This window comes from Dromaius novaehollandiae, chromosome 3 (genome assembly GCF_036370855.1).
Source record: "Dromaius novaehollandiae isolate bDroNov1 chromosome 3, bDroNov1.hap1, whole genome shotgun sequence".
Classification (NCBI taxonomy): domain Eukaryota; kingdom Metazoa; phylum Chordata; class Aves; order Casuariiformes; family Dromaiidae; genus Dromaius; species Dromaius novaehollandiae.
Genome location: NC_088100.1, coordinates 127,478,241 through 127,493,491, shown reverse-complemented (window position 1 = coordinate 127,493,491; position 15,251 = coordinate 127,478,241). Strand labels below are relative to the sequence as shown.

Below are 15,251 nucleotides of genomic sequence, written 5' to 3'. Positions count from 1 at the left end.
GAAGAGAAGATGTTTTTCCACGTTCATCACAGCCTATAGCTGTTCAATTGCAGTATACATACTCATTTTTGCATGAAATGTAGCATCCAGTTACACGGATCAGCAGAGAGACTTAGCCATTTTTCAGAAGCACACTCCTGTGCCTCTGTTCCTCAGCTAATGAACTACGGTTGCGTTAAATCATCTTTGTATCTCCCTGGACCAGCCAGAATCATAGACTTGTCCATTTTTTTTTCTTTTTGCTGACCCCCAAAAATCCCTTTTCATGGAAAGTCGCTATTGCTAACAAGTGTTTCTACAGTCAGCAGAGAAATGCTGCCCTTTAAATATTGATAACTTTCAGCTCACCGCATATTCTAGGCGTTAAATTCTTCCCTGGGCTGTTTCTGCTAACTGACAACGTTGCTGTGGTACATGCCACTGTATCAGCTGCTTATCTAACTAAATATAGAAAATGTTGCTGCAGCAGTGCCAAACTGGAAAAATAAACCAATTATCCATGGCAGAAGTACAGTGTCAGTTTTCATCTCCAAGGATTCTCTGGAGATGCTGGGACCTAACCAGTTTCACTTATAATGCAATTCAAAAAACGTAGATGTTGCAAGTCATGAGGTTTATTATCTCCTGTAAGACACATTTTCATTGGGAGACATAGATATTATAGCAGTATTATTATCATACAGCTGTATCAGATAATTATAGAGGGGGCACCTACACATAACGCACAGTAATACTTTCTTGCGGTATATTTAGGCTTTTCCAAGGCTTAGGTATTGCCTGACTTGGCTGAAAAAACTTCACTGCTGCCTTTGCTTTTAAAATCTCTTCTTTACAAATGCATGTGCTCTAAGCACATAGCCTGTTCTGGGTGTTGCTCTCAGAAGACAGCAAGCACATTCCTGAACTCTGGAGCTTTTTGGAGAGTCACAGCCATAGAGAAGCCTTACTGCAGCTCAAGATTCCTGGGATGTAGGAAATGCCCTGCCATCACCAAGGGAAAGCAAGTTTTTTGAAAGTACTATGACTTCTGCTTTTCTATCCAACACTCTTTTCAGTACCAGAAACAGGACTGAAAAAGGCAGAAGACAGTAATACTACATAGTACTTGCCCCACTCTTGCTCAGTCTGCTCCCAAATACACCTACCACATTGCCTAATGGATGCAGCCAAACCTACAGAGTGAAATCCTCTCTTTTCCTCTACAGCAATCTCCATTTCAATAAATAGGGCTGTACTAAGGTAAATGAGATGGTTTGTCTTCATAAACACAGTCTGCATGTAAATTATGAATAAGCTAGAGACAGCTCAAAATTACTTTCAGCACTCTCATTTGTTTCCTATCTATCTGTGAGCATGTGTGGGCCAGACAAATTAAACTCAGACCTCAGCTGTAGACCCTTGGATCCTGCAAATACAAACCCGTTGGGAGCAAACCTGTTCTTTGCCTGGCTGAGCTATGTGCCAGGGTGGCATATTGGTTTACTTTCTTTTTTCCAGTAGAATAATGCCTTCAAAAATAGCACTGAAAAGTCAAATTTCGAATGTTATAGACATAAATTGGCCATCATCAGGTTAGCATTCCAAATAATTAACTATAGCTGTTGTAGTCAATTAGTATTAATTCATTCACTTGTTGACTCACTCAGTTTAGCACATGAAGGTAATCAGAAAATAATTTGACTACCTAGCCTGCAATTAGAGATGTGAAGAACATAAACCAAACACAATTAAATGCTGTAATGTTCAAACTGAATCGCTGATACCTGCAGGTGATTGCTTCAGTCTTCTGCAGATAAAACTGTTTTCTGGACTAGGTCACAAAGAGATATTACCTGGCTAAGAGATATACTATTTTTGACAGCGCTGTGGCAGCCCCAAGTAATTTACTTGGTTTAAGGTGCCAGCCTGCCAGATTTTCACTTGTGCACATGCTCTTTTTTCACACAAGCTTTGCCACAGACATACTTGTGAGTGATCAGGAAAAATGGATGCTGCTTTTAATACTACTGGCATTAGCAATGACTCTACAGATCATCCAGAATTTGAAAAATCATATAGCTTATTTAGTAATTTATTGAAATATCTGGAATGTGACTGACAACATTAGGCTTTCTTAGAAAAAAAATTGTTCAGTATATTTCTCTGATCATCTTTTTCTTTGTTAAGGTACTTGCATGCTTATGGTCTCTTACATGCCTGAAAAAAAAGCAAAACCCATAAACTAGACTATTCACTTACTCAGGTTCCTGTATTGACCCTCCAATACAGTGGAATCTCTCAGGAACAGTCTTCCAGTCTTTTGCCATCTTAACCATTGCTCCTGCATCCAGGACACCATAGCCAAACAAATGGTTGAATTCCAGCCCAACACCATTTCTACGCCACTGATGAACCTCATCATGAAGCTGGTTCCTTTTGGAGGTGAGCACTGTCAAATGCTGCATGTCTCTCCATGTCAGGTCCAAGCTGTGGAAGAGTAGCATGGAAAACAGTATTTCTAAGCAGATATTAAAGAAAGATGGTGCATTTGAGTAAGCATTTTGGTAAAATTTGCTTCTATGAATCACACAGAAAATGTATCTACATACATATCAATAATAAAGATTCTGTTGATTTCAGTGGGAACAAGAATAGGTTTTAATTGCACAGAACTTCACATATTCCCCAAAATTACAAAATCATTTCTGATTGTTTCCCTGTTCTTAAAAGCAACTGATTTCAACTACACACTATATATCCACTATGCAATTTTAAAGCTAATAAAGTGAGTGGTACATTATACCAGACCTGAACAGAATTAAAAAAAAAAAAAAAAAAGAAAAAAAAGCATGATGACAGAATATAGCCTAGCCTTCCTCTTGTATCTTCCCCTCGCTGCTTTGTCTGCTCCTCCTGCTTTTCCCTGGACCTTCCAAAGTCCTCCCAGAGCAGCCTTGATCTGATGGAGCCAGGGGGCTACAACAAGCAAGGCCTTAGTAATTCCACTGGACTGTGAATATGGACATAGGGGCTGTGGCTGGCTGTAGATTTATGTTTTAAGGTATGGCAGAGGTTTGTCACCCATGATGTACTAGCATGGATGAAGTACGGTAATGTTTGTCTAGATTAGATGATCATTTTTCATCACCAGCTCTTGTCTTCCTAGATTCGCAGTGATTATGATGATAGGATGGGCACTTATAAGTTATTATTCTGAAAGCTTTGGAGCTGAAATTCTAATTCTACATAACTGAAGTTATTCCAGTCATTTTATGATGAACTCTTTCAACATTACAATATGTCTGATTCAAACCAGCAACCTAAAAGGATCTGCTTTTCAGCTTTCTGTGCCCCAAGTAATAAGCACGTGCACATGCTGAATATACACCAGAATAGCCAATTATTTAAACATTTTCAAGGTGACACAAGATAGCTGAAAGCCAGCTATAACTTGCCTCATTCTTCCTGAAACCTTTTAAGAGCTCCCTGCTATGTATCTTAAAATTATACTTTCCAGCTCACAGATTAGCTTGTATTTAGAGACATGTCAGACCTATACTATAAATGAGCTGAGAGACATTGCAGGAGGTCTGCACGTGGAATCGTCACCTTCCTGCGAAGGCTACTGTAACTCATCCAGGACAATTCTACACAGCAGACAAATATAATTCTTTTTTTTTTCTTTCTTTCTTTCTTCTAAGAAAAGGCTATCAAACCAACTGCAAAATAGAGGTATTAGCCTAACTTCCACTCGTGACAGTTTGTCGAGATTAATTCCAATCTTCATGGATAGCCCAAATGCAGAGGAATGATAATTATTACTGAGATATTAAGGTTTTAGTCCAGGTTAAACATGCAGTGGTCAGAAAATTCATTAAGCCTTTGTATTTTTATGGCCATATTGATTTATTACATTGTGGCTGTCCCACCAAACAAACTTGACAGTAAAAGGATTGATCATCCAAAGTTTAGCATTTGGCATGGGTATTTTACACCTACGAAACTGGAACAATTAAACCTGGCCTGAGTCAGGCTCTGAGCACAACAATTGCTGCTCTACTAATGATCCAATACACTCATACACTTCGTCTCCTCTGCCAAATCTTCATTTTTCTGCATACTGTCAAAGAAAACCATGTATATAGTATTCACTCCATGCTGTGCTTGCAGCAACTAAAGCTGTGTAACTTTGATCAAATGTTGTCTCACTTCATAAAGCAATTTAACACAAAAGGAAACAGATAGTATACATTATTTTAAGGAAGTTTTCCTAATCATTAGAAAACAAGATAATGAAATAAGATATGTAAGAGGTTTCCAATGTCATGAATAGCATGAAGAAGGTAAATAAAGAATGGATATTTACTTTTTCACATAACAGAGGAATTATGTAGCACCCAAGCAGATGACCAGCAATGAGAAAACAAACCAAAGGAAGTAATTCTCCACCCTGTAAAAATTATTATTACTTTGGAACTCATTGCCACAGGATGATACAGATGCCAAATGCACAGACAAGCTGAAAAAGGGTCAGATAAATCCAAGGAAGATAAATCTGCCTGTGCCCATTAAACAGGACAGGCTAGATAACCCCTCTCCAAACAACTGACTGCCAAAGCTGCTTGGTGAAAGATCACTCTCCATCCCTGTTTTTTTATACTCTCCCCTATGCATCCACCATTGCAGACAGAACGTGGCACAGGACGAAGAACTCCTGGCTGATACTGTAGGTTCATTCTTGTTTTTGTAAACTGGTCGTTCCCCACTGCAGAAGTGGAGAAATGCATACAGACGATTAGCTGAAATAATCGCTCCCTCAAACAGTGCTAGAGAAGTCAGCCCCCTGAAAGATGTAGGTATAGAGGACGCAGAGAGTGCGTGTGCCTGGTTTATGGTTTTGGCGAGGCTGCAGCTCCGTCTGTAAGTTACCATGCATGTCACTACTGTAGCAGGCAGCTCGTTAGCTGTTCTAGCCCCCGTGCCCCAGGCAGCTGGCTTATACGACAAACACTAAACAAACCCCAAACCCCCTCCTCTCCGGAGCTCACAAAGAATTTCTTAACAGCATACTTAGCCTCCAGGGCCAAGGCGAACACTCCAGCTGCCTCGGGCGCAGCTGCAGACGTTCCCGAGTGACGGAGAGTGCAGTTGCCGTACAAATCCGTTGTAGCCTGCAATGATATTAGAGTTAATTAATGAGACCAGCTAGTCTGTTTTCCTGGGGGCTACAAACTCAGAAAAGTACAGAAGGTGCGGTTTGTGCCCTTGCTCTTTGGAACAACTGTGTATTTATTATCTGATTATCTGTTTTCTTCTTGGAATAGTGTATTTAAAAACACAGTATGACACAGTTAGAGAAGGCAGGAATACAAGAATAGATTATAATGTAAGAAAACAACGTTCATTAACACTTAGAACTCATAAAGTCGTACAGATGTCATTTATTTCCTATAAACACTGTTTAACCAAAGGCCTTAAATTCTCCTGTGGTTATCAGGATGATTTGAAGTTTGTATTTTTAACAATATTGAGATTTCTAATATTGGTGCAACTGCAGAACCAACAGCAGTAATCTCCTGTCTTCTATATAGATTAGTCACTAGAACAGACCTGAAAGATACCTTAGGAGTACGTTTTATGGTGATAATTATAAAGATGAACAGATCATCTTGGCTGATATTAGCACACAGCAGAATCCAGTATTTTTCCATCCGCTGCTGCACACAGGATGCTACAATAAGTCTTTCTTTGGGGTTTGAGACAGGGCTGAAGAAAATGTATAGCAGCTTTCATCAAAGGCCAGCCTTGAGTCACTACACCTGAATTTTTCATTCTGTGAATTAGACTATACCTGGCTCGTCTGAAAACACTGATAAGAACAGTGACTGGTCACTGCAAGAGAATCCCAGTTATACATGAACAGCAAGTGCGTATTTTCCAGCAGTAAGTTTGGCCCTGTAAAGGACTGAACGCTTGAATATGATACTCCACATTGATCTCAATATGAGACTGTATCTCTGAGGGTAGTGTGAACCCCCAGTTTTCCTCTGTAGGCGAGTGACTGTCTTTCTGCCCTGTACAGCTTCTAGCAGAGCAGGAGTCTGGTTCGTGGCTGCTCTGCTGCTACAATTAGGTATGATCTCAACTAGCATACAGATGATCTCTGTTGATGTCAGCACAGATTTCAACACTTTTCATTTAGATTGTATCAGAGACCTTCTGTCACCCTGTCCTCTGGAAGGAGAGAAATTGAACTTTTAAATCAGTAAAGGTTTCTGATAAAGGAAAGCACCAACTATAAGAAGATATAAAATACGGAAGATCATTGCTATTCTTAATATTAATCCCACATCTCCTCCGCTGACAGTTTTGGCATGGTCAGGTACTGCAGATGAGAAAATACCCATCTCAACAAAGGGCCATCTGCTGCTCCAGAGCAGACAGAGATGTAGTAGGTCGTGGGAGTGCACAAAGACAGCAGCAACAGCACAATAATATCTGGACTCACCACGCCAGCCTCTGGATTTCTCTTCCTCCCATTACTAAAGGTGGAGGCCAAGGTTGAAGAGCAGCTTTCATCATACAGAGCTGTCCGTCCGTCGTTTATAGCAGAATTGATGGAGATAGTCCACATGCTTGATGCATAACCATCACAGTTACAGTCATCGTAGCTGCCCCCATCTCCAGAGGCCCAGACATAGATGCTTCCTTTGCCACCCCGGCCCTGTGATAGGGGAAAATTGACCCTCCTGGGTTAAACTGCAAATTGGAAATAACACCCAGTTTAAACTGTACACTTAATCATGAAGCTAGGCATCTATAAAGGACAAAACTGGTCCAAACAAAATGTACATCAACTATAAGCTGAAGTAACATGGACTTGCGCAGATTTTTTAAATCCAGTTAGCTGGCAACCACAGACAGTTTTGCAGCCTTATGTAGACAGAGCGTTTCCATTTAGCTCCTATTTCGCTTGACACCCTGAAAGCTTCTGTGCCAGAAGCTAAGATGTTTTATAGATTCATTTGTGTTTATGTCAAGCTCTAAGTACTATGAGGAAAGTGTTCCTCTAAAAGGGATATAGGTCATCACACTTACTGGGTTTCTAAGATACGATTAAGTCCAGGCAATGGCTAAAAAACTGTGTAAAACTGGCAACTTTTTCTCTTGATAGATTCTGCTCCCTAGGTACCATTGACTTATAGCTGTTTTTCTGACAAACCAGCCTTTACTACCAAGCAGAAAATAGAGTTGAGACCATATGAATCATCTACAGAAAGATGCTCTACCAATTACACTGAAAAGTTTAGAGATGGATGGGAGAGACTGAAGCTGAAGGGCAGCTATAAAGCCTAGGACCTTCCCATTAATTAAAGGAAAGAAATTTCTAACCTCTCCCTCACTTCCAGAAAGGCAAGGAGTGGGAAGGGATCAAATCAGCTGTTTCTTCTCATCCCATACCAAGAAAGAGGTAGAGGCTGCCTGGAAGAGACTGGAGAACCCTGACACTCCAAGAGAAAATTCAGTGCTACTGAAACCAAAGCTCAGATCTCCCACTGAGTCCAACACAGCCATGATTCGCTCTGTGTGTAGTCTAATGCAAGCCAGTGTTTACTCCTAATAGCATCAGAAGGACACAAGACCTCAATTTATCATACTGCTTATGTGCATTGGGCAGAAGATGAAAAAAATTCTCTTTTGGCTTCTTCATTGTCCAGCATGAAATGGGCACTAAAGAACATACAAACACAGCACCTTGCAACGGTATTCTAATAGGGAGCCTTTTCTGCCAGGAATTTAAATCAAATCTGAGCTCCCAGCAGTAGCTCCTATTTTTCAACATACCCCACTGAACAGAGCAACCTCATTATTTTAAGCGCGTTAGTGTGTTGCATTATAATCCACTGAATTGCACAGCAGGTTTGCTGCCACTGGGGTACATAACATCTCAGGACAGAGATTTTTGTAATAAAGATTATGACTATGAAACCGCTTATTGAAATCAGCCTAAGAACACCCACAAAGACCTGAGATCAGTCATTTGAGTTTTAAGGGAGGAGGATACTGTTGCAAAAATCTATACTCTAAGAACATAATCATACCAGAATTTTTTTAAAGAACATCATAATGAGAACCATTATGCATTTTTTCCCCTTTCATTTTTCACATGCCCCATCTCATGTTCTGTGGACTGCTGTTACCCTATGGGATCAAAACTTGGGCTTTGGACTCGTTGCATAGGCTACATCACAAGTTTGCCATCCTGCCCACATCACACCATCACACCGCCTTGCCAAAATCTGTCTCCTTTGGACAGCCTAAGCTGCAGCTAGAGCATATTGCTGTCTGCCCAAAAAGGCAGGCTGCTGCCCAAAGCAGAGAGCAGGTGGCTGCCAGTGCCAGGAATGGGACACTTGGCACGTATGGACTCTGTTCTTAAACATCTATTTTTTTCCCAGGCATGATACTGGGAGATTAGACACTTTATTTTCATGTGATGAAAGTTTGGTGCCTGGAAGTTAGACCTGGCAGTGTTCAGCATGGGGATGCGTAAGCACACTAAGCCCTGCTCCGCATATTGCACTGCCAAAACGGGGTATTCCTGCCAAGCATTACATCCCACAGGCAGAAGTTGTGGCAGAATGGCAGAAAACAGGTATAATAGATTGTAGGGGGTGGGACAGGGTGAATCTGTAGAGGAACTGAAATTTGGACTTTAGTTCATGAGTTCATGAGTGGAGTTAGACCATAGCCTACTGCGTGTTGATGGGGACAGACAGGTTTTATGCATGTAGTTACTGTGATGTGAGAATGGCCTCAGGATATCGCTTCCATGAGAGGTCACATCCACAACGCTAAGGGTTAAAAAAGGTAATTCACCTCTTAATACTCCAATTTCAATTGCCCTTCCCTTTTAGCCAGCACTGGAAACAGAAGCAATCAGTCACCATGGGAGTAGCCCAAGTGCATGACTAGCAAGGATAATCCGTGCTTGTTTGGTTACGTTTCCACAGTCAGGTGTCCACAGTCTGGACAGTTTGAACAGGCAAACTGTTTGTTGACTGTCCTCATTCATCATTTAAAGTACTAGGCAGAAAAATATGACTTCAAGGAAAGTGAATTTTCAATGATTAGCATAGTACTAGTCTAAAACAGAAAAAAATCTCAGGAAGGTCAACTAAGTGTCACATTTAATGCCAACTGAAAGCTCCCTTTTTGCATCTCAAACTCATATTAACCTCAAGAATTTCAGTGGTGTCACTCAACATGAGCTGCCCTAAATTTAGGCCATGAACAGGGCTGGAGAAGGTGCTAGTAATTAATATACACTAGAAAAACCAGAGGAAGCTTGAAGGAAGATTCAGAAAGAAGAGACAAGACTAGCAAGATAATGGAGTTAATACATCTTAAGAGTTTATCTCCACCAGCATCCTGTTGAAACCTGCTCACTTCCCCAAAACATGACACACAGTGGGGCACCCACACTTTTGACCCATCTGAAACTATAACTCACACTTACAGCTGAAGGTGGATCTTCGTGCATTTATTTCTAGCCTAAAAGATGCCTGCCTCTCAATTCAAGCTAAGCTAGGATTAATCTTGGGCAAGGCTACATGCTGGGAAAATCACAGACAGCTACTGAGAAGCTCTCTTTGCAGAAACAGCCGTTTTTCTATTTCCAGTGATCTTCGTGGGATGATGTGCTACTGGCAAAAAATATCCCCAAGAAACTTCATTACCCATTTTCTGGTCTCGTAAAGAGCATACTCCCAGGAAAACTTCTTTACTAAACTCTCTTGCAAAAGTGAGTGGGCAGGGACTGCAGGCTAACTCACTTCATGTCATTTGAGGCACATCTCAAACTCCTTTTTCCTTGTTATTGTGTTCATTTATCATGCTTGCTGGCCTAGTGCCTAAGCCAGTGTTTCCCAAAGTTTTGATTGCTGGAGCACACTTTCCAGATAAAAACAGGTTGCATTTGACAAATAAATCTCCAGCTTCTGTGACCTTGCCCACCACAGCTGGGAAGCACTTACGTGACAAATGGCTGGGACTCTGGCATGGCACTGCCTCTCCAATTCGCTCACTCTAGCCCAGCAGTCTGAGGTGCTAAAGGTGGATGGAAGGGACATGACAGTCTTTACAGCACATTTCTGATGCAGACCTTTTGGCTTTGGTCTAATCCCTCAGTCACGGATCAGGATTAGGACTAACACTATCCAAGCAGTGCAAACACAAAAGCGAAGAGCTGACTTCTGCCCTGAGCAGTCCAATAGTGCGGAAAGACAACACCAGGCCACCAGCAGGCAGATGTGCTCAAGAAATAATAAGAAAAAATTAGCTATCACCTGCTCAATGATTTCAGCACATCAACCTGTCTGTTGTGAGGCATCATTCTTAGGCACCGCTATGAAATGTTTTAGGAAGAGGACAGCCTTGTTGATGTTTATGGACTGTCCCACGTCTGAGGTAGAAGTTGAAGAGAATGCAGATGGAATATCTTTGAAAAAAAACAGGAAAAATTACAGAACTGGAGATTGTTTTCTGTCACAAACTCAAAGTACCTATTGTTTTGTGAGACTTTTTTCTCTTTCTGCACGATATATGGTAGCTATTTTGTATTTCTTCCCCTCATGAAATAAGAAGTGTTTCATCTCCTGTATAATTTAATAGCCATTTATGTGGTGCTATAGTAATAAATAGGCTGGTTTTCTAGGAAAAGTGAAAAATTCTGTAGCTTTTTCAAGTCTTTGCCATAGGCCTTATAGACCTTTGGACAGGATTCAGTTATTTTCCATTTCCTATTAATTTCCACTGTATTTTCCTCTGAAGAGAAAGTGAGTTTGCTTCTCTTCTAGCACCGTCATTAGTGCTTTCAGGATTGAATTATTTGAGAACCCTTAAATATTTTGCAATTAAAAAATGCATCCTTCAATAGTGATTGCTAATTATACTGAAAAGAGTCATCTGCAGACCAGGGTACGGTGTGCCCAGAGCACGCTGCTCTGCCTGGAGGTGCTTTGCAACGCTGGCTCTGCGGGCGAACACGGAAATCGCCATCATGCTGCCAGGCTGGGGCATGCCAAGGCAAGGAAGGCCTGTGAGAGGGCTATCGTGACCTGGCGGGGTGCTTTGGGCTGGACCCCCCGACACCCAGGAGCCTGCGTGGAGCTCTTGCTCTGCCTTGCTCTCCCAGCTGCTGCACACAAGCAGTCCAGCTGTGCAGCTTACGCCAGCTGCAGAACTGCCCCGAACTGCTGCAGGTCTTTCACACCGGAGCCTGGCTGCGTGTCCTCCTGCATCCCTGACATGATGCCACCCGAAGAGCCCGTCACCTCGCTCTACCCGCTCCTCCAGCTACCTCTGCATCAGCCTGGCTGGTTTGCCCAGAGCAGTCTGGTGGTCTGTAACTTCCTGGATTCCTCCCGTTCCTTTTCTATACTGCTTTATTATGGAGTACTTAAATCTATAGCAAAGTACAAGCAGAAGAGCATCACTTACAGCCAGCTGAGTAATCTCAGTTCGACCACATAGATACCAAAGTTTTAAACTGGGAAAAATACATGGATATCCGAAGTTTGCCACTGCGCACATTCAGAGCGCAGCTGTCTCGTCCAAGCTGAATGCCTTAGCACTTCTCCCAAATTCAGCGCCTTTGGAAAGCTCGGAGTTGCTGTGTCGTGTCCCTGGGAAGGCCCAAACTGTTTGGCCTGTCAAGCACACCCACGCATCATGGAGTTCAGCACAACCTGGAACCGGGTTTCAACCATGTGCCCTCCTGTTTTTGTCGTACTTTGCTACCATCAATAACTGGCTGTATGGCTCCCAGATTGCTGCAACTGTTTGAGTCAAGTAATAATCACCCAAGCACAAGGGACTTCTGTATATGGAGGTTCTAGAAGACGGAAGCCCTATATTGCTAAACCATAATAAAAGGCTTTATGTAACTTATCCTAGTCTTCACTAGGTCACAGAAGGGTACTGAACTCCCTTCCATCCACCAGCCCTCAATTAATTGTGTAATTGTTAATACTTCCTTTGACAAAAATAATGCTTGAGTCATTTTCTATGTTTCAATTTCTTTTGAAACTAGATGGGCTTCCGTTAGCCAAGAGAGAAATAATGGAAAAATACACTTTGATGAAGAGCGGTGGCATTAGGTTTCAATTAGGGTTTAGTCCAGGAAAGAGTTGTGCATGGGAAATGAGGAGGGAACTTTGAAAACACTGAAACAAAACCTTTTATTATAAAAAATAATCAGCCTATTCAAAATCAAACATTTCCATTTTCCCTTTAAAAATTACTCCTTGATTTTAAAATTGGTCAGTTTTACAAAAGCAATTAAGAGCTTTATGATCTGAAAAAAGAAGCAAAACGCTTTGACTGAAACGCGTTCAGTTGGCCTAAACTAGTTATTTTTTTACTGTACTCCAGGCTGTGTACCGTGAGTTATGAAACCTTAATCTAGCCCAACAATTCTGTAGGCATAATTTTAGTATCAATATTTGTAAAAATCAATCCCATCCTCTTGATAAATTGACAAGATAACATGCCTTCTGAAGAACAAAGCCTCTTTTCAGGATTTCTGAGCTAGACTATCACTGGCAGAAAGATTCCAAATATCCAAATTTACTGCTCACCAGTGATGGTGCTTTTCTTCTGCCCAGTGCTCCCAGACAGGGTGATGAACCCCAGCCTCTCAGCTTCACCTGAAGCTCTTGCAGCACTGGGCAAAGGTACCTGGCTGGTATCACCAGCCTTGCTGAGAAGTGAAAGCATATAGCTGCTGAGCATTAAGATACACCTGGGGAATCAGAAAAATCTGTATTTTGAGGCTAAACTATTCCCTTGTCTCTTTAGAAAAAACAGTAATTTATATGTCAATAAAGAAAATACTTACATTCGGGACTTACAAATATTGCCATGTTGGCGTAACCTATTACAGTGCAGCAGCTTTCTGTTCTTTTTGCAGCAGTTATTTGAGCCTTTGTGCAGGACAATATTTAATCTTGTCACAGGACCATGTGTAGCACAAATCTACGACAGAATGGCTGCGGTCCTCAGCTGACCAAAGCATTTCCGAGGCCAGTATCTCAACAGAAACCAGTGGCACTTGGGATTTGCCCCACCTCCTGTTCTTAGAGGCACACATCCATTCCCTGAGCTGTGGCAGAAAAGCAGACTGATCGGTCTGACAGCCTGACAGTCACGGACTGATCGCCAAACCCGGTTACTTAGCAAAAGAGCTGTGCATCCCATCACCAGGTCAGAAAAGCTAGTCACGCTGTTTTACAAATGCGTGAAAGTATCTCCCTTCAGATAAGTGGGGTAACTTCAGATTTCCAAGCAGATACAGCATATTTATGTGCGCTTGTAATAAGGTTTGATATTAGCTTAAATAAATAAGACAAGATACAGAATTATAATGCATATTGTAAACACAACAGCAATATGGTAGTAAATGGTTCCCAAGTTATAAGGGAGCTTGTAAGGCTTCCTTTGAAACAGAGTAATCAGAAGGTTGCCGTATCATAAACTAATTTCCCTATTCTCACTTGGCTGTTGAGTTAATGAAATGATGTTAGAGGTATCTAACTGCTTATACTTGATGAACATGCTATCCTCAGCATATTTCCAACAAGAATGCAATGTCTGTGGGCTTGGACAGAGGCAAATGAGAAATGCTTCCTTTCATTTTTCACACCACCCTTCCTTCTTTCATTGGTGAGCCCAATTACAGAGCCATGATGAGACTATAAATTCTTAATACTGCTCCCCTGACAATTTGTACTTGTGCAGCATTTTCTTAGGTAAAACCGTATTATGGAAGCAATATCATTTCCATCAGCACAGACAAGAATGGAATGTGTTATATACACAAAGAATGCATTATATATTCTGGTTGAGCTGACGAATTCTCAAGAAATTAATTCAGTCCATGAACAACTCCTCACAACCTACCAATAAAATATCCTACATCATAAAAATGCTATAGATAGAGACCAGCTTAGCTTGATTACTTCTTTTTAGTCCCTTAAATTCCAAGAGCTGAAGCTGGAAAGAATGAAGACATAAAACAGCAAGTAAGAAACATTTACTGGATATTCTCTCAAAGACAGGATGTGCCCATAAAACATGGGTGGAATTAGTTTCTGAGCTAGTTAACTTTTCTGTTTAAGATGATTGCTGTTATAATTCTAGATTCAAGGTTCCAGAAAGCTGTAAAGTCACATAAACCTTTTCCCCCATAACCTGCTGTTGACCATAGATGTGGCTCAGAAAGAGGCTAAAAGCCAGATAATAATTTTTCATTAAGTAGAGCCAGTTTAGCTCCTGGCAAGTGTGTTGAGAGAGAGAGAGAGAACGAGCACTTTCTGGACATCTCTTTCACCAAACAGAGCAGCATTTTCCCCTCTGCCTGTGCCAGACTACTCTAATGGATTATCTGACTTGGGTCTGCCGCCACAGAGAGAGGCCAGCATCAGACGTCTCACAGCAAAGTGTAAGTGTAGGAGCTTCTCATCAGGCAGGCATTGGATACTCACAAGTTTTAACCTGGTCTTTGAAAAATAGATATTGGCTTAAGTCCTTCCCAGTTATGTCCCAACTGCTTTATGTGCTTTCTAGCAGGTGGAATTTGCACTGGGTTAGACCATTCATCTGTGTAAAACCAGCGCTTTTAATTGCCAAACTGCTTGTGGATGTTTACTTATATGAAATGCTTTCAACCCCTATCCTCCAGTGCCTGCTAATGCAGCTGCGAGCTCATCGAGCTTTGTATCAGAACTACCACTAGTCAGTGACCCAGGCCCGCCGCTGACTACTGCTCCTGAACAAAAGTCATGGGTTACCTCAGCGAAGAGCAGATTGCACTAAAAATGATGCCACGATCATGACCTAATGACAAAGTACCGAAGAGGGACTCAAGTTCCTGTCTCAACACCTTCTGATCATGTGTATTATGGTAACACCAGCTCTCATGCACACTCATTGTGTTCAGCCCTACAAATGCAATTAGTATAAGGGCCCATAATGGAGCTGCCATTCTGATGGACAGGTACTGCTGTGTTTAATTACGCCACTCAGCATTGCCTTTATTCATGCTATTTATCTTTCAAGTGAACAGCACTGAAATGAAGGTACAATTAAGATAGAAGATAAGAATTAGCTTAACAAATGCCAAGAATGGGAAAGGGAAGAGGGAAAATGAGAATATATGTCAGCCTCAGCCCACTCTGCATATGTCTGGATGGCTTCAAATCACATCTTCT

The 15,251-nt window shown here is 41.5% G+C and overlaps 1 protein-coding gene across 1 annotated transcript in view; it reads right to left on the bottom strand.

Moving 5' to 3' along the window:
* The window catches only part of PCSK2 (proprotein convertase subtilisin/kexin type 2), a 113,525-nt gene that overhangs the window by 6,376 nt on the left and 91,898 nt on the right, over positions 1-15,251 (bottom strand). The window contains exons 9-11 of the mRNA XM_026110465.2: positions 6,488-6,703; positions 5,050-5,150; positions 2,239-2,466 (exon numbers count right to left, since the gene is read on the bottom strand). Of these exons, the coding sequence (XP_025966250.2) occupies positions 2,239-2,466; positions 5,050-5,150; positions 6,488-6,703 (545 nt within the window). The remainder of the gene's footprint in view (positions 1-2,238; positions 2,467-5,049; positions 5,151-6,487; positions 6,704-15,251) is intronic.